This window comes from Amphiprion ocellaris, chromosome 6 (assembly GCF_022539595.1).
Source record: "Amphiprion ocellaris isolate individual 3 ecotype Okinawa chromosome 6, ASM2253959v1, whole genome shotgun sequence".
Taxonomy (NCBI): Eukaryota; Metazoa; Chordata; class Actinopteri; family Pomacentridae; genus Amphiprion; species Amphiprion ocellaris.
This window is the reverse complement of record NC_072771.1, coordinates 32404049-32428489: the sequence shown is the minus strand read 5'-3', so window position 1 is coordinate 32428489 and position 24441 is coordinate 32404049. Positions and strand designations below refer to the sequence as shown.

Genomic DNA, 24441 nt, shown 5'->3' with positions numbered 1-24441 from the left:
GTAGTCGCGTCAAAACAAACATAAACAAGTTTGCTGTATGTGATTCTTTAACTGCCACTGTTACTAAAGTGACTAATAAACAAGACACTGTATCGCAGGGTATCATATTTAAGTGATTCATATTAATAAGCCACTTCTGTATGCGTTTTTGTTGCGCAGGATTACCCCCCGGACAGAGTGCGGTAGCGTCACCAGATGTGACAGGAAGTGTTGAGTTGCTAAGAGTCAGCTGATAAAGCAACAACAGTGTCCACAGCAGCGACGGTCAAAGGTTTGTCTGTTAGCATGATCGTTTCCTTGTTTTTTATAGTTTCATTTTAGACGTTGCTTTTTCTACGAGAAGAAATATCCATGGTGGCACTGCGCTGCTTTGACGTGACTTCTGGGTGTGGTAATTATAATAGCTGGTAGCTTGTGTGGATAAGCTAGCGGTTGGGTAGCTAGCCAACACCCCTTAGTTATACGAAACATAGATTAAAAAAAAAACATGAATTGTTTTCTGTTTCTATGTTATGACAGCTGTTTTGGGAGGTGATTGGCGTGAAGTATTTTTAAGGACTCTTTCCGGTACTTCAAACTCGTTTTGTCGAGTAACAGGTGTAGCTAGCTGAAGCTAGCATTCAGAAGCTAGTATTACTTGACTTTTCTTGTGAAATACTCGTTATATAATTTGTCAAATCGGCTTGTCGTGCCAGTCACATCCTTTACAAATGATTTATTATGTAGCATTTATTCTTTTTTGATTTATACATGTTCTATTTTAAAGATATGTATATTTTGTCCTGTCATAGTTTTTGTCCTGTATTAGTCTTGGCAGGAATGCAGTTTAATTCCACTTCATACCTAGTGCGATGACAATAAACTTGACTTGATTTGACTAAATTAATTGTTTAGCTTTGTGATTCATAAAATTTCATAAAATTATGAAATCAGTGTTTCCTCATGCCTTGTATTGCTCAAAATCAAAGGTATACAGTTTACTGTTACATAGCAGCGATGAAAGCATAAAATATTCAATTTTAGGAAGCTAGAATCAGAAAATGTGACCTTTTTTTCTCAGACTAGTTAATCAGGATATCATGTAGTTGCTGATTAATTTAAAAGTTGGATACAAATCGATTAATTGTTGTATCTGTACTGTAAGCCCACTACTACATACATTTTAGCCCAACATAACTTAGATCTTTTCAAACAATGTCAAAATCCCAACTTTATAGCTGTTTACAGGAGAAAAAAAAAGCCTCGCCGTTGTGGGTGAAAGCTCATTCTTGACCTCAGTCAACCATGAGACACTGTTGGAATCTCTGAAAAATGCTAGTAGTTAAGATAATTTTGTCACAACACTGTGTGTTTGCGTCACAGATGGCCTACCCTAAGTCCCACAACCCATTTGCTGATGATGATGATGAGGAAGACTTTAAGCCCAAAAGTAGGGGATTTGATGACAACGATGGGTTGACTGACTCAGAGAGGAGGCAGAGGTACCTGCAGCAGGAAGTGATGCGCACAGCTCAGTCTGCTGTGGACAGCAGTTACCGTTCTCTTGGTCTCATCTATGAATCAGAGAAGATGGGGGTGGAAACTGCAGAGGTATGTTAAACAAATTGGGTTTGCCATGGCACACAAAAAACAGCAATTTCTTAAAGTTCCCTCATACGTGTATATATCTGTCTCTGTTTGTCTATGTAGGAGCTGAAGCGACAGGGTGAGGTTTTGAGGAGGACAGACAAGATGCTGGACAACATGGATCAGGACCTGAAGACCAGCCAGCAGCACATTACCAGTATCAAGAGTGTGTGGGGTGGCATCGTCAATTACTTCAAGGGAAAGCCAGAGACAAAGCCTCCACCTGAGCAGGCAAAGTCCTACCAGGCCAATGACAGGTAAATTTCATTTCTTTGTTGTCCACATTAGTCCAGTGTGGTAGCTATCATCCATTTCTAAGAAATGTGTTGTTGCTGTACTTTTGTTATTTTGATATGAGGCAAGTCTTTGTATACTCATCAGGTATTTTTGGTTGTATTACGAACTCCTTAACTAATTAAGAATGAGTTGGAAAGAAAGCAACCGTGTTACTGAGGAAATAAAATCATTTTGGCAGCTTTGTAGAGCATTTTAGATAGATAGATCCTGAGTGAAATTCAAGAAATGTATTTTGTATCATTTTAACATCATTAAATATGTAATAATCTTTTGAGGATTTAAAGCCGCAATAAAATAGGAGTTCTGAGATTTTGTAGATACGTCTGTGGACAATAAAAATTACAGGACAAGAACAAATAAGTTATTATTGAAGTTGAAGTGTCTGAAGTTACATAACCTCTTTGAACTAAATAAAACACTACTTCACCTGTTTGACCATCACAACTACAAAGAATTTATAGAGTTTTTGGACAAGATGCTCCATCATCCTTCTCTACTTTAGATTAAATATCTGTGAATGAACTAGCTGTCATTCTGTCACTGCACTAAATCAAAATTCTATGTTTCCCAACTTAAAAATTAAAATGTTGAAGGCATGTGGTATAACTATTTAGTTTATTGACTTAAATATCACAACAAAAATACATTTAACAGCTTTATAATATCCCCATACACAATGCAACCCAACATGATCATTTCTTAGCATTTTCAGGCAAATAATTAACATAACTACGACTTTCTTATCTGTGTCTCTAAACACTGAGAGAATCATTTGACATAAGCTCAACTTTTCTTAGATCTTACAAGTCTGAGGATATAATAGTAATGAGTTATCTTTCTGTATGCCAGTGTCACGTGTGAAAGGCTTTGTTCAAGCACTGTGCAACTCTGTCCTAATTCAATGCAACCTTTGTGATGGCAGGTGAAACTTTATCTCAGTGAAATCTGATGTTATCTTTAATAACATACATTTAACATCTGTCTATGTATTAAAGTAACTAATCTGATGAAACAGCTTTCAGTAAAAATGTTTCTTTTGTTTCTATTATTACTGTCATTGACTGTCCTTCACTACATGGTGAACAATGCTTATCTGACTTCCTCAGATTACAGAGTGCCATGTCCAACAGCAGAGAACATGAAGACAAGTATCAAGCCAGCCACCCCAATCTAAGACGGTTGGAAACGGGAGGTAAGAGATTGCACAAGAGCCTCAGCTTAACATGACCACAACACAAACTGGCTGCTGACATGTGATTTCACTGTTCCAGGATTTGGAGCATCTGCATCAATAGACGACAGCTCATCGAGACAGAATGGATACCCCCAGAACAGACACCTCAGGGAGGCCCACAACACCCTTGACAAAAATTTGGGTAAAAAATACTTCTGTTTTAATTATCTTGTTCTTACTTGATTATAGTACAGTTTTATACAATGCAGTGACAAGAAAAATTCAATGAGGTTCACACTGAAGTATTGGGTAAATGGTTACTTTATATATTCTGAAATGTATTGTAATTAATGTGGTTTACTAGAATTTTACAAAATGTGTAACCATAAAATATAAATTGAGAGTTTTGGTTTTTGTTTTTGTTTTTTTTTGTTTGTTTTTTTAAGCATTCGTCTATCATTTGTCAGTTTAACTAAAGTCTGATGTCCTTTGTAAATGACCTAGATGAGATGTCAGATGGCTTGAGAAGACTGAAGAACCTTGGAATTGGTCTCCAGTCGGAGATTGAGGACCAGGACGACTCCATTGATTCTCTGCTGAACAAAGTGGACAAGATGGATCTCAAAATCCACAACACAAACCAGCAGATTAAAAACCTCAAATAACACTCACACTTGGACTCGCCTTACATAGACGACAACTGGTAACTGGTCATCCTCTCACTTGGTCCTCCATCTTTGCCTCTGTTGAATAAACTGTGTGTTTTTATTAAGTTTTAATGGGTTCTTCCACCTCAAAACCTTTTTTACTTGTGTGTTTTGAAGGGAAGAATCTGTTCCATGTTTGAATTATTTCAGTGTAATGGATTGTCTGTCCATTTATGATCTGTTAGTCTTCTCCATCAAGCTCCGCTGCATTTCTGTCTCAGTGCAGTCTTTTGAATTTTCATCAGTTTTCCTCAATAGCCAAAGATGTATCATTGGCTACTTAGTTGTCCACCATTAAAGCAAAGCATTTGAATTGTATGAAAAAAAGAAGAGAATTTCTATTTGATGAACGTTCACTAAATAGACAAAAAAGATTTTTTTTGTGTACAATTCATTTGTCAGTGCTAACTGTGATTCCTGGACCTGCCGTGACATACATTATGTACAAAACCACAAGCAAGCAGCAAACCTAGCTAATGTCACTTTTGCCTTACATGTGTTATGTATGTACAGAAGACTAGCTTTTGGATCTGTGCCACGACTCTGCCTCTGTCACCATGAGATGCTTCACTTCGTTTGTCTGAAATTTTTGTTTGAACTATGTCCACGTTCTTCGATGCATTCTCTAGCTTTATGTAAATTGTTTATATTGAAAAGTGTTGTATTCAATGCTGCAGAGTGGAACAGTGAATTATTGTACGCCATGAATAATGTGAACAAGCTATAAAAAAATGAAGAGCTGAATGAATATTCCTGTTATAATTATTATCTGCTATGTCTTCCCTAGGTTATGTTTATGAGTAAAATAATCACTTAAAGTTTTAGACAAATGGAAGCACAGTTTTTCCACTAAATTGATCAGAAAGTAAGAAAATAAATGAGCAGTCATGGTGACAATGTTTAGTTTTTGCCATGTATATCATGTGTTGTAATCAAACCAACAATAAAAACATTTATAAGGGGAGTCCTAGGTATTCTGTGAAATGTTTCTTTGAAGTGGCGCAGGAAGCCAAAAGCACCACAAGGTGACGCCATAACCCAGGGTGGAATTTGCAGGAGCTTCTACAGAAAAACGCCACTGTTGAACATTCAATACTGCCTGGGTTAACACAGCATGTGCGTTAATTTTTTTATGCATTGTGATGTAGCAGGAGGGTGGTGTTTGTAGATGGAAACAGAGTAGATGCTCTTTTTTGGTTGCAGGTAATATCAAAACCACATTCTTTTTTCCCTCAAAGCTAACTTAAGATCAAAACACCATTGAGTAAATATAGTTTTTGTGTAGTAGTCTTAAAATATTGATTCTTTTTTCAGTATGTTCTTAGGATGTGTGTGTTTACTATATGGCTGTGTTGTGTAAAAATCTGTGTTGCTGTGTGTGGCTCAAGTCCTCGTGTTGAGGTGTCCATTCATTATCATTCCTCTGTGTTGGACCAGCTGCTGCTGCAGAGGTAACAAGCATTCATTAGGATGACTTGCTAATTACAGTTCATGCTTCCCAAAACACATATCAGCTATTGGGGCGACACAGAGGAGGGAAATGGGGGTACCAGCTACTCCAACTGAGAGAGGCCTCTGCATTTTTGTGATACCTCAGGTGTGACTCTTCCTGTTGCACACGTGGTTTTCACAGACAAACAAGTAAACAAGGTAGATGTGAGCACAAAGTATCAGGTAATCGCTGCATTACTTACATTATAAGGACAGGGGGATGAAATCATGCTTCAGGAGACAAAGCACAAGAATTATTTTCAACTTTCTTGACCTGTTCCTAGCTTTGGGGCAGAAAAGTTGTCGGTGGCATCACATGTTTCTCAAAGTCTGACTTACTGGGACTTATATCAATGTTGGTTTACGGCAATATCAAGTGTGAGACACTCGGACTGGGACTACAGATAAATATGCTGAAGAAGGGAACTCAGGTCGAGGTGACACCGCACGTCCACCGACGCCACCAATAAACGGAAGTCACCTCTGGGTTCTTTCCCTTCACGCCATACATGGGGGCCGGGAGGGCTTTGAACAGCTGTCTTGTCAAAAGCAAACAGTGGCCGTGCTGTGACAAAAGCTGCCAGTGCTGGAATGCCCCCCTTTTCAGCGGCCATAATCCCAGAACACACTGCTGTCGGAGCCCATCAGGCACTGGGCCAGAGATGGGCCTTCCTGCCCTTTGGAAAGTGGGTTAGCAGCAGAGGCAGAGCAGCACAGGGGATGGACTGTCAGGCTGACAACACTCTATTGCCACTGTTGTAGTAAGAGAAAATAAAGAGTTGTGCTGACGAAGGGGAGTTTGATCGAGAGCTGGGGAGAGGAAGGAGGGAGGAGAGCAGAGAACAGCGGGGGGGATGGCTGGAGAGATTAATGGAGGAGGTGAAGTTCAAGTGCCTCTGAGATGAAACACACAAAGTAGCCATGTATGAATCTCTCCCAGAGGACTAATTTTCAGGTGTTGACTTGTAGGATCTAAGTTTTACAAAGCTCTTTCAGATGTGCTTGTTATAGCCACTGATAATTCTTTTAGTGTGCAATACATAGACTTTGCTATTGTTCTATTTTCATTTTCCAGATGAACAAAAAATGTACTTTAATCAATTTATGAACAAAATACCTCCTTTACCTCTTCCTTCCTATAATAATCTGACAGAAAAAATTAAACAGATACACTATATTGCCAAAAGTATTTGCTCACCTGCCTTGACTTGCGTATGGACGTAAGTGACATCCCATTCCTAATCCATAGGGTTCAATATGACGTGGGTCCACCCTTTGCAGCTATAACAGCTTCAACTCTTCTGGGAAGGCTGTCCACAAGGTTTAGGAGTGTGTTTATGGGAATTTTTGACCATTCTTCCAGAAGCGTATTTGTGAGGTCACACACGGATGTTGGACCAGAAGGTCTGGCTCTCAGTCTCCGCTCTAATTCATCCCACAAAGGTGTTCTATGGGGTTGAGGTCAGGACTCTGTGCAGGCCAGTCAAGTTCATCCACACCAGACTCTGTCATCCATGTCTTTATGGACCTTGCTTTGTGCACTGGTGCACAGTCATGTTGGAAGAGGAAGGGGCCAGCTCCAAACTGTTCCCACAAAGTTGGGAGCATGGAATTGTCCAAAATGTCTTGGTATGCTGAAGCATTCAGAGTTCCTTTCACTGGAACTAAGGGGCCAAGCCCAGCTCCTGAAAAACAAGCCCACACCATAATCCCCCCTCCACCAAACTTTACACTTGGCACAATGCAGTTCCCCAAGTATGGTTCTCCTGGCAACTGCCAAACCCAGACTGGTCCATCAGATTGCCAGATGGAGAAGCGTGATTCGTCACTCCAGAGAAGGCGTCTCCACTGCTCTAGAGTCCAGTGGCAGCGTGCTTTACACCACTGCATCCGACGCTTTGCATTGCACTTGGTGATGTATGGCTTGGATGCAGCTGCTCAGCCATGGAAACCCATTCCATGAAGCTCTCTGCTGAAGCACTGTTCTGGAGCTAATCTGAAGGCCACATGAAGTTTGAAGGTCTGTAGTGATTGACTCTGCAGAAAGTTGGTGACCTCTTGGCACTATGTGCCTCAGCATCCGCTGACCCCACTCCGTCAGTTTATGTGGCCTACCACTTGGTGGCTGAGTTGCTGTCGTTCCCACACACTTCCACTTTCTTATAATACAGCTGACAGTTGACTGTGGAATATTTAGGAGCCAGGAAATGTCACGACTGGATTTGTTGCACAGGTGGCATCCTATCACAGTTCCATGCTGGAATTCACTGAGCTCCTGAGAGTGACCCATTCTTTCACAAATGTTTGTAAAAGCAGTCTGCATGCCTAGGTGCTTGATTTTATACACCTGTGGCCATGGAAGTGATTGGAACACCTGATTCTGAGTATTTGGATGGGTGAGCGAATACTTTTGGCAATATAGTGTAAGTTTTACAAAGCCCTTTCAGTTGTGCTGGTTATAGCTACTGATAATTCTTTTATTGTGGAATACATAGACTTTGCTATTGTTCTATTTTCATTTTCCAGATAAACAAAAAATGTACTTTAATCAATTCATGAACAAAATACCTCCTTTACCTCATCCTTCCTATAATAATCTGACAGAAAAAATTAAACGGATACATCAAAAGAAAGTGGGCGAAAGGTGGTTTTACAGGCAAGTTATCAGTAATGTTCAAATCAAAGGACTGTAATCCTAAACAGTGTTGGGTTTTATTTGCTCCTATCACATTTTTCCTCACTGTGGGTCGTTTTTCACTGCAGTATTAAGTCATGTACCTCTTTTCTTTTCTGGAAAAAGCATAACCATACACTAGAACTCAAAAACATATTTTAAAAAAGAAAAAAGCAAAAGAAACCCAAGTTACTTTTCTTTCTTCCAGTGGTTTTGCAAACAAAGCAAGATATATGGAGCACGAAGAAGCATCTGGCATTGGAGTTTAATTGGTATAATTTGTGTGACGTGGTTGGCAAATGTGTAGAAAACTGTCAGCGATGACAAGAAGCATTACCTTTATAAACATAGAGAATTATAACCTTTCAGGTTCGGGGTTAAGGTTCAAACATCCCCTCCTAAATGTTCAGTTAACCAGTCCATATATCACACTAAGGAGGAGGCAAACAGGCTTAAAATTTGGTATTCTCTGTTCAGAAAACCAGAACGAATACCAGTTGAAGATGTACTTACACATGATGTAAGCTGTCCACTTGTCTCAGGCCTCGTGTTAAGTCTGTCCATACATCTTCTTCTCTGGCACTTACATCACAAAAAACAAACCCCAAATTGCAGGAGAATGTAGCTGAAAAACATGATTATACACATTAGTTGGCATTTTGCTTGTCGTCATCCAATTTACGACCCCCGAGGCAAAAAAAAAAAAAGAGTCAAGAATGCAACACAAATATGTTAATGGCTACATGTTTGCATTATGTTACATATGTTCAAGGGTGCTTCATGTTTAACTATGAAAAGCTGCGTGTAAATACTGGTCAAAGTGAGGGATGTACTTATCGGTGCAGTCAGAAATGCTTCGAAATGCTTCCTCTGGCTGCAATGATGCAAAAAAATAAACACATTAGAAAAATATGACAAGAGTGGGAGAGGTGACAGTATAGTTGTTTATTTTCACTAATGGACAGTGTACAGAGTATGCTGTGCTGCACTAATAAAATCATCACTTGTTTTATAATAAATAAACACACAAACACAGACATGGGAGAGAAAGTAACAGCTGTCCACAGAGAAAAGCCTTTTTACTGGGACTTTACCTGTCCTCTTCTTAAACCAGCAGTAAAAGAGAAGCGAGAAGGCATAGCTTTGTCAGTTAACTGACCTGTGATTTAAGAAGGTAACGCTGTGGTTAATCTGTAATTTCTTTTAAAGTAAACACCAGGTCGGTAGAGACAACAGGAGCAGAGGTGAAGAAGATATCCAAGCCAAAGAGCTGTGGGGAGTGCTGGGAGGAGATTCCTTAATTAATAATATCGGAGGAACTTGGCTGCATGTGGTATTTATATTGGATGATACTCTGCTGATAAAAACTCCTTTATGAGCGGGACAGGCAGTGAGAGAAAACAGTCATTAAGCTTTGCTTTTTTTTCAGTCTTGGACACAGAGGACAGAGAGCACCACAGTGAAATTCTCTTGTATGGCTCCTTTTCTTCTCCAACAATATAAGGTTTAAACAGATGGGATTGATTTCAGCTGTGAGTCACTTCAAACTGCTAAAAACATCAGTGACTGACCATCAGAAGACACAAAGAGGAAGTTTGAGAGACAAAGACGCAAATCTAAGCACCTGAGAATCAACGCCTGATAGCCAACTTCATTTGCTGGTATAAGTCTTTTTTGCTGAATTGAAATATCAGTCGGGACAAAACTGCAGAACATAAATATATTGACTCAAGGTTTCTAGCAGTGGATGCAACTTGGATGAACCAGGTTTTAGCATCTCCAACCTGCTGATCATGTTGGACTCTTTGGATTGGGGCTTAAACTGGGTGCTGTTTGATGTTTAAACTGTCGGATACAAATAAGTGTAGCTATATAGACACATATACATTACACATAAACAATCATAAGTAGAAAATGTATAAAGCAAAATAATATATTTATATATTTATACATTATGCATTAGCAAATGCACTTGCATTGATGGAGGTAGATAGCAAAGATTCAGAGGTAAAAAGGCATATAGATGTCGCTGTGCTTTGGAGGAGAAAAGTACATAACGTGGCTGCAAAATCTGAAGTTAAATGCAAGAATTTTGGTGTGCTTAGTTATAGTGTATACAGTACAGAGTATGAGGTGAAAGGAAAAAGTGGCAGGATGCTGCTGATCTCCTTGAGTTACCCATCCAGTAGTCTGGATCGGAGGGTCTGGCTTGGCTGGCAGGGCTCTCTGCAGTTAGCAGGAGGCTCTGAGGGAAATCTTGTCCCTGCAAACAGACGTCTGAGGGCTGCATGTGGGCTCAGACGAAGAGCACAGAGTAGTGAGGACACCGGCAGCGCTCAGAGGACGACTCTCGTATCCAGGAACCGTGACAGCCCGGAACCGAAGCTGCTGCCCAGAACGTCCTGGAGGATAAAGAATGAAGCATGTAACAGTTACAATATGGGAAAAATGAGTTACATGTTAATCACAGCATATTTCAATATATTTTGATGCTCCAAGTTTAGATTTTTCTATTTGAAGATTCAAGCAGACATGTTTTGTTGCTGCTTGCAGCCCATATACTGTATACTGTTTTCAGAGTATTGCTATTGCCTTACATTAATACTTAGCATTATGAGGGGAGGATAAAAGGCCACTTTCAATTCAGAGAGGCAAGTACTATTGTCAGACAAATTAATGAAGGATTTTTATAGCTCTGCATGTTTTAAAATGTTTGTTGAATGGCCTCCTTAACTCAATTTTTTCTTGTCTGTGAGCTCAATCAGGAGCTTTGTTTTAACTTCTTTAAACATTATTACTCTGTCAAACTAAGATGTATGCTGCAATTTACATACATGTAAAGTTGCTCATTTAAATTGACAGAACAAATGAATATGCTTACAGTGCATGACACTTTTGCAAAGAAGAAAGGGGTAAAATTGCAGTGTCAAGACGTGCGAGGTTGATTGAGACCAATTCATTCAGGCAGCCAATACTGCATCTACTTAGGGGTGAATACTTATGCAATATGTAACCACCTATTTTACATTTCATAATATTAGTTAATTGACATTACTTTATAGAAATCGGTTTCACTTCAACATGAAAGAGTCTTTTAGACTTATTAAATAGACTATGATTCAAAGTTGAACAAAATACAAGGAGAAACATCCAAAAATCCAATGAATCCAAATACTTTTTACAAACACTGTATATTTGGCTAAAATACACATTCTTACACCATGACTGGGAGGTGAGTATTTTTATCATTCATTCAACATATTCTACCTTTACGCTGCATTCAGAGACATAAAGAATGTATTCGTTGTTTGCTTTAAGTGGATTATTTTTTTCCTGCCCCTCAGCTGTAGCTACATTAAAAACAAAGTTAAACCTGCCAGGAATGTAATGGATGAGAATGCCTTTACTTGTGGTATATTTCAGCTGTTTACCTGGTGCTCTGCAGGCCGTCGCCTCCACAGCGATCTGACTTTGACATGGCATCGCTCTGACACTCTGCACAGACCAGCCTCTCTCTCACCAGCTGAGCACTCCACAGTCTGAGTTTACACGCTGCACTGGCCTGTTTCACCCGCAGGTGCACACAGTAACTGCAGGCACAGAGTAAAGCGAAAGGAGAAAGGAAAAATGTTGAAAGTAACCAGTACATTTAGTATATTTTGGGAAAAACACGGGGGTCAAAAGGTCAAATTACACATCTTTGGGCTAAGAAACTTAAAGTCCTAACCCTGTGAGGATCAAGTAGAGTGCTGTTTACACAGCTCTGTAGCCGAGAGCTCAGCATCTATTATTTTGTTCTTTGGATTGGTCAATCATTCTCTCACATAGGCCAGTACAACATCTCTTACAAAACAGGCAAATGGAAAATGTCCAGATGAGCACCCAGAGGCCTGATTGAAGCCCTCCCAGAAAAGGCCTCCCTCCTCTTCCCTCCCCTCAAACAATCCAACTCAGTTTGAAGGATGAAAGCCAAATGGCAAATCCAACCCAATATAACCAGACAAAACACAAATTTGCCGATAGGAGGTTTGCTCCATTTGAAAGTGGTCCAGCAGTGTCATGGTCACCTGAACAATCCTAATATCAACACAGCTCAGTCTGCACACTGGGAGCAACAATAAAGTCCTGTTTTTCTGATCACTGTGTTCTCTGGCAGACACTTTGAACTTCGCTGCACTATTTATTTTGTCTCTGATTCAGTCAGCTGTGACAAAACACCATCCTCAGTGGGGCGGTTTGTCAAAGAAAACATGAAGCTCCAGCTCTTTTTTTAAAACTGATTTTCCAGTAACGTTTCAAAATTGAGTTTAAGTCATGTAAATCGTTATTCAGCTTGCTTTTTGATGGTTGAGCTACAAGGAAATATGTGAATAAGCAACATTAACATTAGAACGAATTCTGTGGAATTTTCTTCAGCATATACCTTTGGGATTACTAAATTAAAATGCCTGGAATGACCATGTCATGAGATTCTAACACATATGGTATTTTACATGCACACATGTAATCGTTGAAGTGGGATTTCCTCATTTTGTTCCTTCTTTACATAGGTTCAAACTTGTCCATACTGCAAAACTTCACCTGAAGTGCCATAAAATGCTATTCATTCCACCAAGAATGCAGTTTAACTAATTCCTTCAACAAGTAAAGTAAGAACTGCATAATAGCCTCATGGTAATTTTCAGAATACCCCTCTTCTTGACAATTTACTCATCCATTTAATTTTACAGATATAAATAGAGATCCAAAGACAACAGGTGATCTCCATTTGATGTTACATTAACCTTTTTTTTCCTGGGTCAATCTCTGAGACAACGGCATCAATACACCAGATGTCTGTATGAAATCACCCTTACTCTGCGTGATTCATGCTGAATCAATCACATTTATGAGTAATGTGCTTCCAGCCCCCTCCGATGTTTTAACTCAGGCAAAACAAAAGTATCCAGTGTCCATTTTAATCAGTGTGAAATGCTGAGGGCTGTCAGGAAACCAGCCATGATTCTATTCCCTTGTCTCAAATTCTTTCAGCTCTGAGAACATCTGCAATCACCTCAGATCAAAGGTGACATCTACGCAGCCAGGCTTTACCTCTTACATGGATTATGGCTGCCTTATCAGTAAAGGTCAGCTCATGATGCAAATATTCAAAGACGGAGTTCATGTTACACAGCCAAAGCAATTTCACGGCTCTGTGTGCTATGGCAACCTTGGCCTTGGCCTGTATCCTCTAATCTTTTGGAGCACAAAGCTGATCTTAAAGTGACCTTTAAACTAAGTAAAAACTGTGGAAATAAGCTGATATGAAGCTGGAGTGAAATCCAGCAAAGCTCAAACTTGGAAGTAGATCTAAAGACATTCATGCCACAATGATTTGCATCTTAAAGTTTGCTTATATAAAAAAATGCTGATACAAAAGCATAGTGTTTTCTTGTAATGAGTCATGATTGTGAGGTGTTTTAAAAAAGGTAGAATCAAATACTCTTGAAAAACATTTTTAAAAATGCATAGATAGCCTTTTAAAATGAAACAGTCTGTGGTCTGGACACAGAATCATTCAACACCACACAGTTCAGCTGTAATTACCCTCCCTCTGTGTCAAATGTGCTGAAACCCCTCACCACAGATGAAAACAAAGTTAGTGGCTTGCAGCCTGCTAATGGAGGCCTTACCTGTCCTTCTCTTTCTTCATCATCATGTGTGGTCGCCTCCAAGGGTCCTTGAAGTTCCTCTTGAAAGAATCGGGCAGGATCTTTGCCACCTCTGTGTAGGGATGGAGAGGTGACAATAAAAACAAATACATAAGATGACCTCCTGAGAATCATCTTCATAAACACATCTCATATTTTATCTTATGACTCAGTTGCTCAAATGATTCAAAGGGATGTTGAGTGCAGTGGTACTTCTCAGAAATCTTCTACTTGGAAAATGTCAAAATCTGTGTTTTGTTCTTTTTATTACTGGAAAAGTGATTCAACAGTAAAACACATAACTGAGGTGTTGAAATAGTGCAGCTGGAGATAAGGCCTAAGAACAGATGTGTGCAAATGTGTTGCTTTAAGTTAACAAGAGATACGAAGAAACACCAAATTAATATTTAACAGAGTTCAGAGCAGGAGTACAAGCATGCATAAATGCACACCACGTAGAGGCACACTGGAAAAGGCAGCTCCTCACCTTTGGCAGTGCTGCAATTGGAGTTGTTTCCGAAGCATCCTCGACGCTGTTTGAGGTCGGGGCAGGGCGTGCCTCCGTTCCTGGGGGGAACAGATACTTGGCGACTCCTCTCCGTGCTGCCAACTCCACACGGAGACGTGCATGACGACCAGGGACCCCATGATCCCACCACACAGTCAATGGCTGCTAGGGAGGCAGGGAAGTACTGAGATCAGCTGGAGGTTTGAGATAATCAGAAGTATGAATGGCAAGAGTACAAAAAAGAGGCCTAGTCTCAGTGTTTTTTGACCGATCTGTGTTACAAAAGTGAGTCAATATCTCTGTAAGAATCAGACAAGCTCTCTCTAGTTGTTTAATTCTGAAAATGAACTGACTTTAACTCAGAGGAAGAAGAAAAACTTCCCCCTAATCTTTGCTGTCATGCCTAACTCCACAGTTTAAACTGTGAGCTGCAGCACACACCCTGATACAGACATGCACAATGTTTCACTGAACGTTTATTCAGGTAGACAGGTGGTAATGAGTGACTGGATCATTACCATTTAAGTGTGTCAGATCAGCTACACCCCCAGACTCAGGAAGTCTGCAGCCCAGGTCAGAAGTGTGGGGGCCATTTAAATACGAGGCTAATTTTTGCATCCTGTTCTCTCTGGTTTTTCTCTGCCCCACGCTTAAACACACCCCTGAACTCAGCACGCCACATAAACACAGCGGCAGCGACAATCAGGCTTCCCGTTATGTAGGTTGATTTAGCCAATTACATAAAGAGGAAGCTGTATTACTTAGATGGCTGCTCTGATCAAAGCTCAGAGACTCCAGCAGCAATCAAGCCCTGTCCAACACAGAGATTTAATAGCTGCAGACATTTAACAGCCTTGTTTTTGGGAGGAAGTGCACACTGCATAAACACACAAACAAGAAGGAGTGAGGCATTCAAATGCTCACACAAGAATGAATTAATGCAAATGTGCACATTTACACCACAATACTTTTTCATAAAGACTGATATTTTTTTCTCATTGTGGACAATAAACGTTTAACACAATGAGAGCAGGTGCACACAGCTGGAAGCTCTTGGATGTTCTTGTTGAAATTATATGGAAGGAGTGGATAAATATACCATAACTGAATCTAATCCTCCCTCGTCATCTAATCTGCCACACTCTATCCTTATAATACACACTCGGCCCGCAGTACAATGCTGCGAGTGGATAAGCATGTGTGTGTGAACAGGAGAAAGAGAGAGAGAGAGAGAGAGAGAGAGAGAGAGCGAGCTTTCAAGGTGCCGCCTGTTCGGTTCATTCCCATGGTCCTGTTGGGGTTTCGGAGGGGGGGCGGCTGCCTCAGTGACACAGCCGATCCACAAAGCCACTGCGGAATCTCTGCATTCCTGCACATTAGTGCTGCCCACCTGACACTCGCCTTTCCCAGATCACCACACACACACACATACACACACACACACTCAGAAAAAATTTTCTGTCAGATAAATCCTCCCAGTTGGGCTTATTCCACCCTCAGCCATCACCCTAAAGCACACAGACGTACACATTTCCCTGCGTAAACTTGTTGAGAGACATGAGCGTACATGAGAGATTACAGAAGGGCGTGATGGAATCAGACACCACCACCCTATCAAACTTCCTACTCTCGCCTCCTCCGCCTCTTCTTATCCTCGCTCCTGTCTGCTCGCCTTTCCTTCCCTCTTCTACATCCTGTGACGCTCGCAGGGCAGTGGGGGGAAAAACACCAGCAAGGAGGGCAGTTGAGGTCTGTGCAGTGAAACCGATAGGGTCGGCGAGTTCCCGCACCCGAGGGGAAACAGGGCTATTATCCCTCTGATCGACACCGACACACACACCAACAGGACTAAGGCCCTGTCTGGAAGTCTCAGCCTGTTGGCCTCGAGCCACCAGAGGTCAGGAGGCAATTACCAAACTGTGGTGGTCCCCCAGTCTGCTTCTGGTACCAGCAGTGCAACGCCACCCACATGATAACCCTGCTGACAGTGTGACCCCGACTAACCCACACAGTCACCGCTGTCCCCTGCTCGCATTGTTGACGAGAAAGTCCCCAGTTGGAAAGCCACCACCTCTGACCTCTGACCCCAATACAGGAAACAAATGGTGCTCGTTGTCAGCATGTTCAGCCTCTGTGTTCCTGATAAGCTGACATTTTTACTAAGTGTTAGCTAAGTTTCCCCTCAGTGAAAATTTCCATTATTTATTGAAGGAGGACAGTGATTTATTTGCAGCTGATATGAGATGTGTATTGTCTGATCTTTAGGATCTTTAGGAGTTCTTGTTAAAGTGAACTTTAAAACAGTAAAAGTAAAAGAGAAGAAAACAGTTTCAGAATGTGGCAGACGTTTAGCTTCTTACTATGAATAAGGAGAGCAAGCAAACTTTCTACCCAAATTAAATGAATTCCTGTTATTTCACTTGGGAGCTTTCTGCATTTCTATTTTTATCCAGTTTGGAGTGAGTTGGAAAAAGGTGGTCACATACTTTTTGTGCACCATTAGCAAGAGTTAGCAGCATTACAATCAGATAACAGTCAGTGGTTCCTGCCAAATATCTGATCAAACACACAAACGCCTGATACAACAGCTGCACAGAAAGTGCATTAAACTGTTAGAAATGTTTAAAAATGCTTTTTGAGTTCAAAACCATAGTTGACAGTGGTAGGAGGTACAGTTAGGATAATTTTCCTGGCAGTTGACACCAGTAACTGAAACAAACCAACATATGCAGTTCAATCTCCCAACTTTTCAGCCAATCTCCCGTCACTCTTGTTACAGTGAGATAATGGTGCACTATCTTAGCCTTCAGACTGACATTCCTTTGCTCTTCCTTTTCACTCTCCCTGAACTGTGCTTCCATTTTAGGGTTTCATAACAAAAGAGTTATCAGACCTGCCCGCCCAATTTGCTTTATCTTCTTCTCCCTTTATCACTTCGCCCGGCACTCTCCCTTGTTCTTTCTTTCCCCCATCTGTCTCCTTTTTTTGGCCCTCTTCTTTTTCACTCCCCCACCCCCCGCCTCCCCTCTGATGGGACCCAGATGTCCAGCTGCTCCGGACGACCACAGCACCTCAAAAACCTCCACCAGTCAAAACCCACCGCCCTCCTCCCCTGCAGAGAGCATGGCCTCGGTCCCATCAGACAAGCCTCATAATGTGCAGCAGCAACACAACAGAGAACCGTAAGCCTGTTAGTAGGAGCAGTGAAGGACGCGGGGCTGAGCGCTAATAACAGGTTAGCACATAAATGTTTCCTGTAGATACCTTGAAAAGGGGGAACCAAACAAACCAACTAATTAAAAGGGTTCATTACAAACACAGCTGAGACAGATTTTCTTTTTAAAATTGCAGAACCTTGCAGAAGTGTTTGCATTGTCCGACCTCAATAGTACAGAGTAAGATTAGTTTGAAAACTGATTCCACTCCCTGACAAACAACAAAACAAGAAAGAAAAAAAGAAATGAAACTGAAAATGCACTTTTGTCATTTACTTTAAATTCAAAGACATGTTCTAAAGACAAAGTTAACTTTGCTGCAGACTAAAGAATGGAAAGAATTAACAACGTTTCAGGACTGACATAAAACAATTTAAAGAGCTAAGAAAAATATACTATAATTTAACATTTTATTAAGTGAATGAATTATTAGTTGTAAAACTTTATAAGAACACTGTAAACAGTTATAATGTGTCCCCTTGATGACAGATAATACCTCACCAGCATCATTAGTTATACAAATAACTCAAAGAAAATAATAAAGTTACCTAAATTACACTCAAATTTCTGTTTTGCTCACTATGAACAAGAGTTTAAAGCCCTGCTAGCAGCTAAATATTACTTTCAGCTTCCCAATTTACTCCATAACCATAACAATGCTAATGTATTGATGCTAACTAGATATTCGTACAACATACACTTTTGTAGTTTAGAATGTTACCACTTTGAGATTTGCTAATTATTTGACAGTGTGAACCAAATCTAATCTTAATCCGTCCAATAATTGTTGAGAAATTTCACACAGAAGCACAAATGTTAACCTTATGGTGGAACCACAGGATTTATTCTGTAGGGACCACACATCTCTGTCTAAATGTCCACCTTAATATGTCTAAAAATGCTCATCAGACAAAAAATGTTAAAGAAATTCCTCAAAAAGGGTTAGTTCAGCCAAAAAATAATCGTTAATTGGGAGGGTTATCCAGTCATGCCATGTTTCTTGGTGTAATCTCTCACAGTATGAATGTTACTCTGAGAGAGTAAAATCCACTCACAGGTAGATTTCCTTGCATCTGCATTCTACTGAATAAATAATTCTTATGAAAACTGTTGACACACAACTCAGAAGTGGGTACAAACATGTTTTCTAGTCTTGAAGAAGCCAGATGCAGGAGTTCAAATTAGGAACCAGCAGCTTGTGAGTGCTAGGAGAAACTGGATAGTAAACTGTTTGTCCCAAAAATTTCAACAGCTGGCTCACTTCAAATCGAGCTGGATAAAAAACATTCCCTGCTTCCATGCAAAGGTTGAAGAAGGAACGTGTGGGATGCAAGGAAGAAAAAGAGGGAGTGAACGTAGGTGGAAAGAAGCAAACATCGCAGCATGACAGCATGCAGTGCCCCAGAGGGAAGGAAGGGAAGCAGAAGTGCCTGCAGGAGAAACAGATGAATGATGTGCAAAGCTCTCATCTGTCTGACGCTAGTTTGTCTTCCTGTTAGAGTGAGAACTGCCAGACACCAACAAGAGGAGAGGAGCAAAGAGGAGCTTAACTTCCAGCTTCCTGTGTGATCTCTAGAGTGTATGAAGAGGAATGAGAATTTAACGGGAAACTTGATGTGAAGTTGGGATGTATGTGATGTGTGAAAACTTGATTTGTTTGGAAGGAAACCAACCTAAACATGTTTCTGAGCTCAGTTTTCGCTGATATAAGTCTGGAAAATGCCCACTGAGAATCAAGGCCTGCTGCTAGAAGTCAGATTTATTATCATGTTTGTGGTTTAGATGATGAGAAATAATGTCAACTTGACATATATCACCTCCTCAACCTAAAGAACTGTGGGCAAGCCTTATATTTATCCAGAAACTGATTATCGGGGTTGTTCTACAGAAATATCCATAAAAGCCACTATATTTTTTGGATTTTAAAATGGAGTGAAACTTGGTGCAGAAAGCAGTCGTACAAAACAATTTTGTTCTTGTAATTTGATTCTTGTCATTATATTTGAAACAAAACGAGGCCAGAATCATACAGTGCATCACATTTAGGTTAGTTTTTTCACTGTACGTGTTGTAGAGGGTATTTTAGTCCCTCTTTGAGCGCTCCACCACTAACACTACTTTTATTTTGTTTATGCATTACAACTCTTAACAGCAATAAAATCTGTCCTTGTTAATTGAGGGAATATCCTCCAAACTGTTTACACACAACACGCGTTCTTGCCAAATGCTTCCTTTCAATGAGAGAATGCTCTCACACTCTGAAGAGCTTGGAGTGTTTGTGTCGTAGTGGTACAAACAGCGTGCCGGTTCCTCTGTCTATCCTCTGATGTCACCCACTCGGAGCTCTTAATTACAGACCGTGACAGACAGTACACAGACAAACTCCTTGATGCGTCGCAGAGCTGCAGGATCGGAGATCAGATAAAAGTGTAATGTGGGTGAGAAAATATCAGGGCGCTTTGATGGAACCGAGCCAAACCACAAGATGCGAGCTGAGTTGATAGTGTAGAGGTGCTCAGGTTGCACAGAGACGTCACTCAGTGCTTACTGATCCATACAGGGGTCAAAGGTCAAGCTGACATCACTTTCATGCTCAGATTTATCTCTGTCAAGACTGTAAAATTGCTACTCTCTATCACACACGTGTTGATTTACAGTTCTTCTGCAGGAACCACATTCATCTGGGAAACGTTATCCGACCTGTAACACCTGCATCGCTCCTTCCTGCGGCTGCTGTTTGTCACATCAGGTTGCAGCTGTCAGACATGAGGTTTGCTGTGTTAAACAAAATCCTCACGTGACATGTGAGTGAACCGACGCACGTGGCAGCTGTGACCTCTGTTTAACAGCGTGGTGATGACTCAACACTAACCTGAGGTGCTTTCCTGTGCTTATTCTGTTCACTTTCAGCTTGGCAGACACATGGGACGGATGAAGTGATGCCTGGAATCCACTCAGCTGGCTGCTGGATCGCCAAAGCTGCTTCTACTTGCCTCTTTGATTGATTGGTGGATTAAAGAAATGGGATTTGAGCCTTAGGTAATGCTACTTGTGTTTGAAAAGTTGCGGTTTTTAAGTAGTCACGCCTCAGTTTGAACAATATTGTAGAGCGTATTAAATTATACTGAAAAAGCCTGATTGTAAGAAAGCTCTTTTTTCCACCCACAGTCTGTCTAATGTTACCATAATGAAGACAGCCAGGGAGTTGAACAGAATTTATACATGCAATATTCTAACCAATGTAATGTGACAGTGTGTTGGAATTTCTGCACATTTTATGACATTTAAAGTGATTTGTGCTGCTTTTTAATATTCTCCAGGTCACATTTAATTTACATTATGGCCAAACATTTCCACTATTTAACATCTGCAATACGTGACCACATTACAGTAACATCACTTAAATAATGGGCGACATGATGTTGACTGAGCTGGATCACTTATCTCCAGCAAATTTAAAAACTACACAAAGTCATCTCAAGCTAAGTTTTATTTGTATGACTCAAGGTTGCCAATGACAACTTTGCATCAAAGCATTGTACAATCTGTGCTACACAGTGAGAGATTTTTACTGAAATTCCACTGAAGGCTCCTTAAAGGGTTTAAATACACTTAAATATCCAGTAACTAAAGTTATAGGATTCGCAAAAAGCTTATTGTCATGTTAAGCATGCAAAGGTATTGAAGCAAACAGATTAAAATAGGGACTTCTGTGTCTCTGAAAACAAGTGCAATTTTCCAGCATGCTGGGATTAACAGGTGCTTCAGTTTTCTATGGAGTAAACAGTGAGGTCTAAGAAACCTCCATTACAGTACTTTTGCACAAACCTTTAGCCTAATGACTCAAGTCTGGATGAGGCAGCCTGTTCACATCAAAACACACATGAAACACTCAAACTAAGGTTCACTAAATGTGCTTAAATAGAGGGATCTCTGTAGCACTTTAGGAGCTCTTTGACTTGTTCGACTGACCCTGCAGGTGCTTGTTAGCGTGCACTTAAGACCAGGGGTCACACTTTGAGCGTATCTATGCGCTGATAATCACTCCTTGGGGGACTTGAGTTGTTTCAACACTATGTAAGAGCTGCCTCAGTTACAGTTCAGAGTGTTTTCTGTCTGCCACATCTCAGACACGGCTCTACTGTAATCCTGACCATCTTTGGCAGTCTGTTCCCATGGTGTCCATTCCCTCATTTGGCCATGTATAGCAGCAGCAGCCAGGATGATGAGTGAAGCCGTTACCTAAAATTACCTTTTAGAGCTTTTGTGATGAGCCTTGAACTCCTGATTTAAAGTCCAAGTTACTGTTTCTTTGTGGAACAGAAAACTGCTGCTGAGCAGGTTGTGCAATTTGAAGCTTTGATGTGAAGGCCAAGGGTCAATACTACAAACATAAAAACACATACACACAACTTGCTTTTGGAAAAATGCATCCCTCTAAGCCTCCCTCCTGCAAGTGGTCACTTGTGGCTGGTCACTGAAAACAAACAGCCCTAATGGGTGCAGTAGAGACAGCTATGTGTAGTATGTCTCACTGTCTCTGTGTCACCTCAATGCCAGCCACCCCTGCTCCAAACTAGACAACAATGAACAACAGTTTGTAGGACACAGTTGGAATCTAAACAAAAATATATACAGTAGGGGTATCAATTTTACCCGAACTTTGAGCTTCGTACCCTCAAAATTATTTTGTCATTTGGTGCCAAACTTCAGAGGCCAAGTAAGAACAAGCAACTCACCAGATATTAGGCACACATCCCGGTAGTCCTCGCAGCAGTCTCTGGTTTTCTGACAGTAGGTATCGCAGTAACACACTGTTTTTCTCTTCGTGTACTCAAAGCATTCGTTATTCCGGCCGGTGCAGCAGTTGGGGCTCTCCCTCTCCCTGCAGCCTGCCTCAGCCTGCCGGACAAAGTGGCCACTGAAAAATGCCAAGTATCCACAAAAGACAAAAGTGAGGCGCGCTGAGCTCCATCCATGCGCTCCCATGACGGAAATCTTTTTCTGGGACCACTTGCTCTCGCACTCCACTGAAGTAATCAGTATTTTGGAAGGTGCTTAAAGCCGGATAATATTACAAATGAATGCTGGTATTTTCTACTTAAAATCCAAGCGCAGCATGGCCCTGTTTACGGAGAAAACGAGTGGACTTCTGTGTTGACACCTACTAGAACAACTGATGCGTAAAAGTGGAGCCTTGTGCGCACCAGCTCTCCTCTATTTGTGTGCCGGACACCGCCCCTCAGGGCTACTGTTGGCTGTTGGGAAACACGTACAGTACCAGCGTCCCTCTTCCTCTTTTCACCCTCTTTCTCTCTTGCTTGTGTTTAAAAAAAAATAAATCAGATTACTCAACAAATGCAATGTTGCGCAACCATCACATCCAAGTTACAAGTGAGACTCGTTACTGGGAAACACAGCCAAAACTAAATGAGCTCTAATGAGTGCATTTGTAGAGTATTGCATCGTTACACCGCAACTACAAGCAGAAAGTGTCCGAGGAATTCAAAAACAACAAGAAAAGAATTTGCATCTTAAGAGTTTTCCTTTACAAAATATGCAAACGCCACATTTTACGCATCTCAAACGTTTCAGATCAGTATCAGCCGCCAATCACAAAATCTAATTCAGCACCACGGACAGCGGCGCAGCCTCTTTATATCACGTTAATGAGTAAATAAAAGAAAACACAACAAGATTCAGTCTGCAGCCGCTTAGGGACAGGACGAGGTCTTTCTGAGCTGCAGCAGCCAAATCATCTCCACTCATCGTGTAGAATGAAGTCCATCCACCCCATTGAGAGAAAGAAAAGGGAACAAATAAAATTAAAGCTGCAAGCAGCGTTGGACGGGTCCTCGCATCCTTGCCGGTCGGCGAATCCACGCACGTCCACCAGGTGGCGCTGCGACCAAGAGTGCATGTCGGCCTATGGATGTGACGAGGGCCGGACTGTGATCACACGTGTAAAATTTCAGGCAGATTGGAGCATGTTCAGGCTACTTCTAGAGCTTGTCCTGTCCATCCACCAGGTGGCGCTGCGACCGAGAGTGTATATTGGCCTATGGATGTGATCAGGGTCAGACTCTGATCACACATGTAAAATTTCAGGCAGATCGGACCATGTCCAGGCTCGGTATAGAGCATTTCCTTCCATCCATCAGGTGGCACTGCGACCGAGAGTTTATGTCGGCCTATGGATGTGATCAGGACTGGACTCTGATCACACATGTAAAGTTTGACGCAGATTGGAGCATGTTTAGGGCAGTTACACAGCAGTTGATGTTTCATGGCGAAGCATCAGAATTCACGAGGCCGCCATGGCCACGCCCTCAGACTTAAGGTGAGCATTTTGATAACTTTTGATCATCCATGCCTGGACTACATCCTGGCCGAATTTCAGCTCTCTCGGTGTTACCCTGTTTGAGTTGATAGATTTTCAAAATGTCTAAAAAAGAACCAAAATTGAAGGTTGGTGTTAAATTGTAGAAAGAAGAAGAAGATTAAAGAAAGAAAGTACATAAAAATGAAGCAATTAAATAAAAGGGAAAAAGTTAAGACAATCAAACTTTAATAAAGTATGGGGGAAAAAAAGATGTAAGAAATTGAAGAAGTTTATTAAATAAATAAACAAGAAATTTATAAATAAGTGTTGTAGTCTTTTTCAGTTAATTGATGGATAGGCGTAGTGAGAGACAGCCAGACAATGAGGTAGTAGAAATAAGAATGAGGACAAGTCACATCTCACGGGGTTGCGAACGGGAATCGAACCCGGGCCTCAGCGTAGGAGAGCTAGTACATACGTCAGTGACTTAACCCGTAGAGCTATATGGACACACATGTTACATGCTTTTAAGCGTGTATTCATCCAATAGAAAGTCTAGGGTTAAGGTTACAGAGGAAGGTCCTGACAGTAGCAATGTACCAAAAGAATGAATATAAAAAATAAAATTTTTTCATAATTTAATAATAAGCCACTCCAACCCAAAAATTCCTAAAATAAAGTTATGGTTTTTCCGTCCGCATCGTCGATAAGGTACTTGTACTTTTTCAACCACGATG

At 40.9% G+C, this 24441-nt stretch overlaps 2 protein-coding genes across 5 annotated transcripts; one reads left to right on the top strand and one right to left on the bottom strand.

Moving 5' to 3' along the window:
* Positions 1 to 142: 142 nt before the first annotated feature.
* snap29 (synaptosome associated protein 29) lies at positions 143 to 4768 on the top strand. Of its 3 annotated transcripts, none has more exons than XM_023283449.3 (6): positions 143 to 271; positions 1363 to 1590; positions 1690 to 1883; positions 3030 to 3115; positions 3195 to 3299; positions 3602 to 4768. In XM_023283449.3, exons 2-6 carry the CDS (start codon positions 1363 to 1365, stop codon positions 3760 to 3762), a joined length of 774 nt encoding a protein of 257 aa, XP_023139217.1. In that variant the 5' UTR covers positions 143 to 271; the 3' UTR covers positions 3763 to 4768. The 3 variants fall into 3 exon arrangements, with proteins under 3 accessions (XP_023139217.1, XP_023139218.1, XP_054867272.1); XM_023283450.3 differs by having other exon boundaries at positions 250 to 391; XM_055011297.1 differs by lacking the exon at positions 143 to 271 and adding an exon at positions 365 to 386.
* A 4131-nt stretch (positions 4769 to 8899) lies between these two features.
* On the bottom strand, positions 8900 to 22620 carry si:dkey-178e17.3 (somatomedin-B and thrombospondin type-1 domain-containing protein). Of its 2 annotated transcripts, none has more exons than XM_023283460.3 (5): positions 22122 to 22620; positions 14147 to 14332; positions 13642 to 13732; positions 11401 to 11559; positions 8900 to 10371 (listed from the first exon to the last, which is right to left on the bottom strand). In XM_023283460.3, the coding sequence occupies exons 1-5, from the start codon at positions 22369 to 22371 to the stop codon at positions 10266 to 10268; spliced, it is 792 nt and encodes a 263-aa protein (XP_023139228.1). In that variant the 5' UTR covers positions 22372 to 22620; the 3' UTR covers positions 8900 to 10265. The 2 variants fall into 2 exon arrangements, with proteins under 2 accessions (XP_023139228.1, XP_023139229.1); XM_023283461.3 differs by having other exon boundaries at positions 14147 to 14329; positions 22122 to 22619.
* Between the last annotated feature and the right edge of the window lie 1821 nt (positions 22621 to 24441).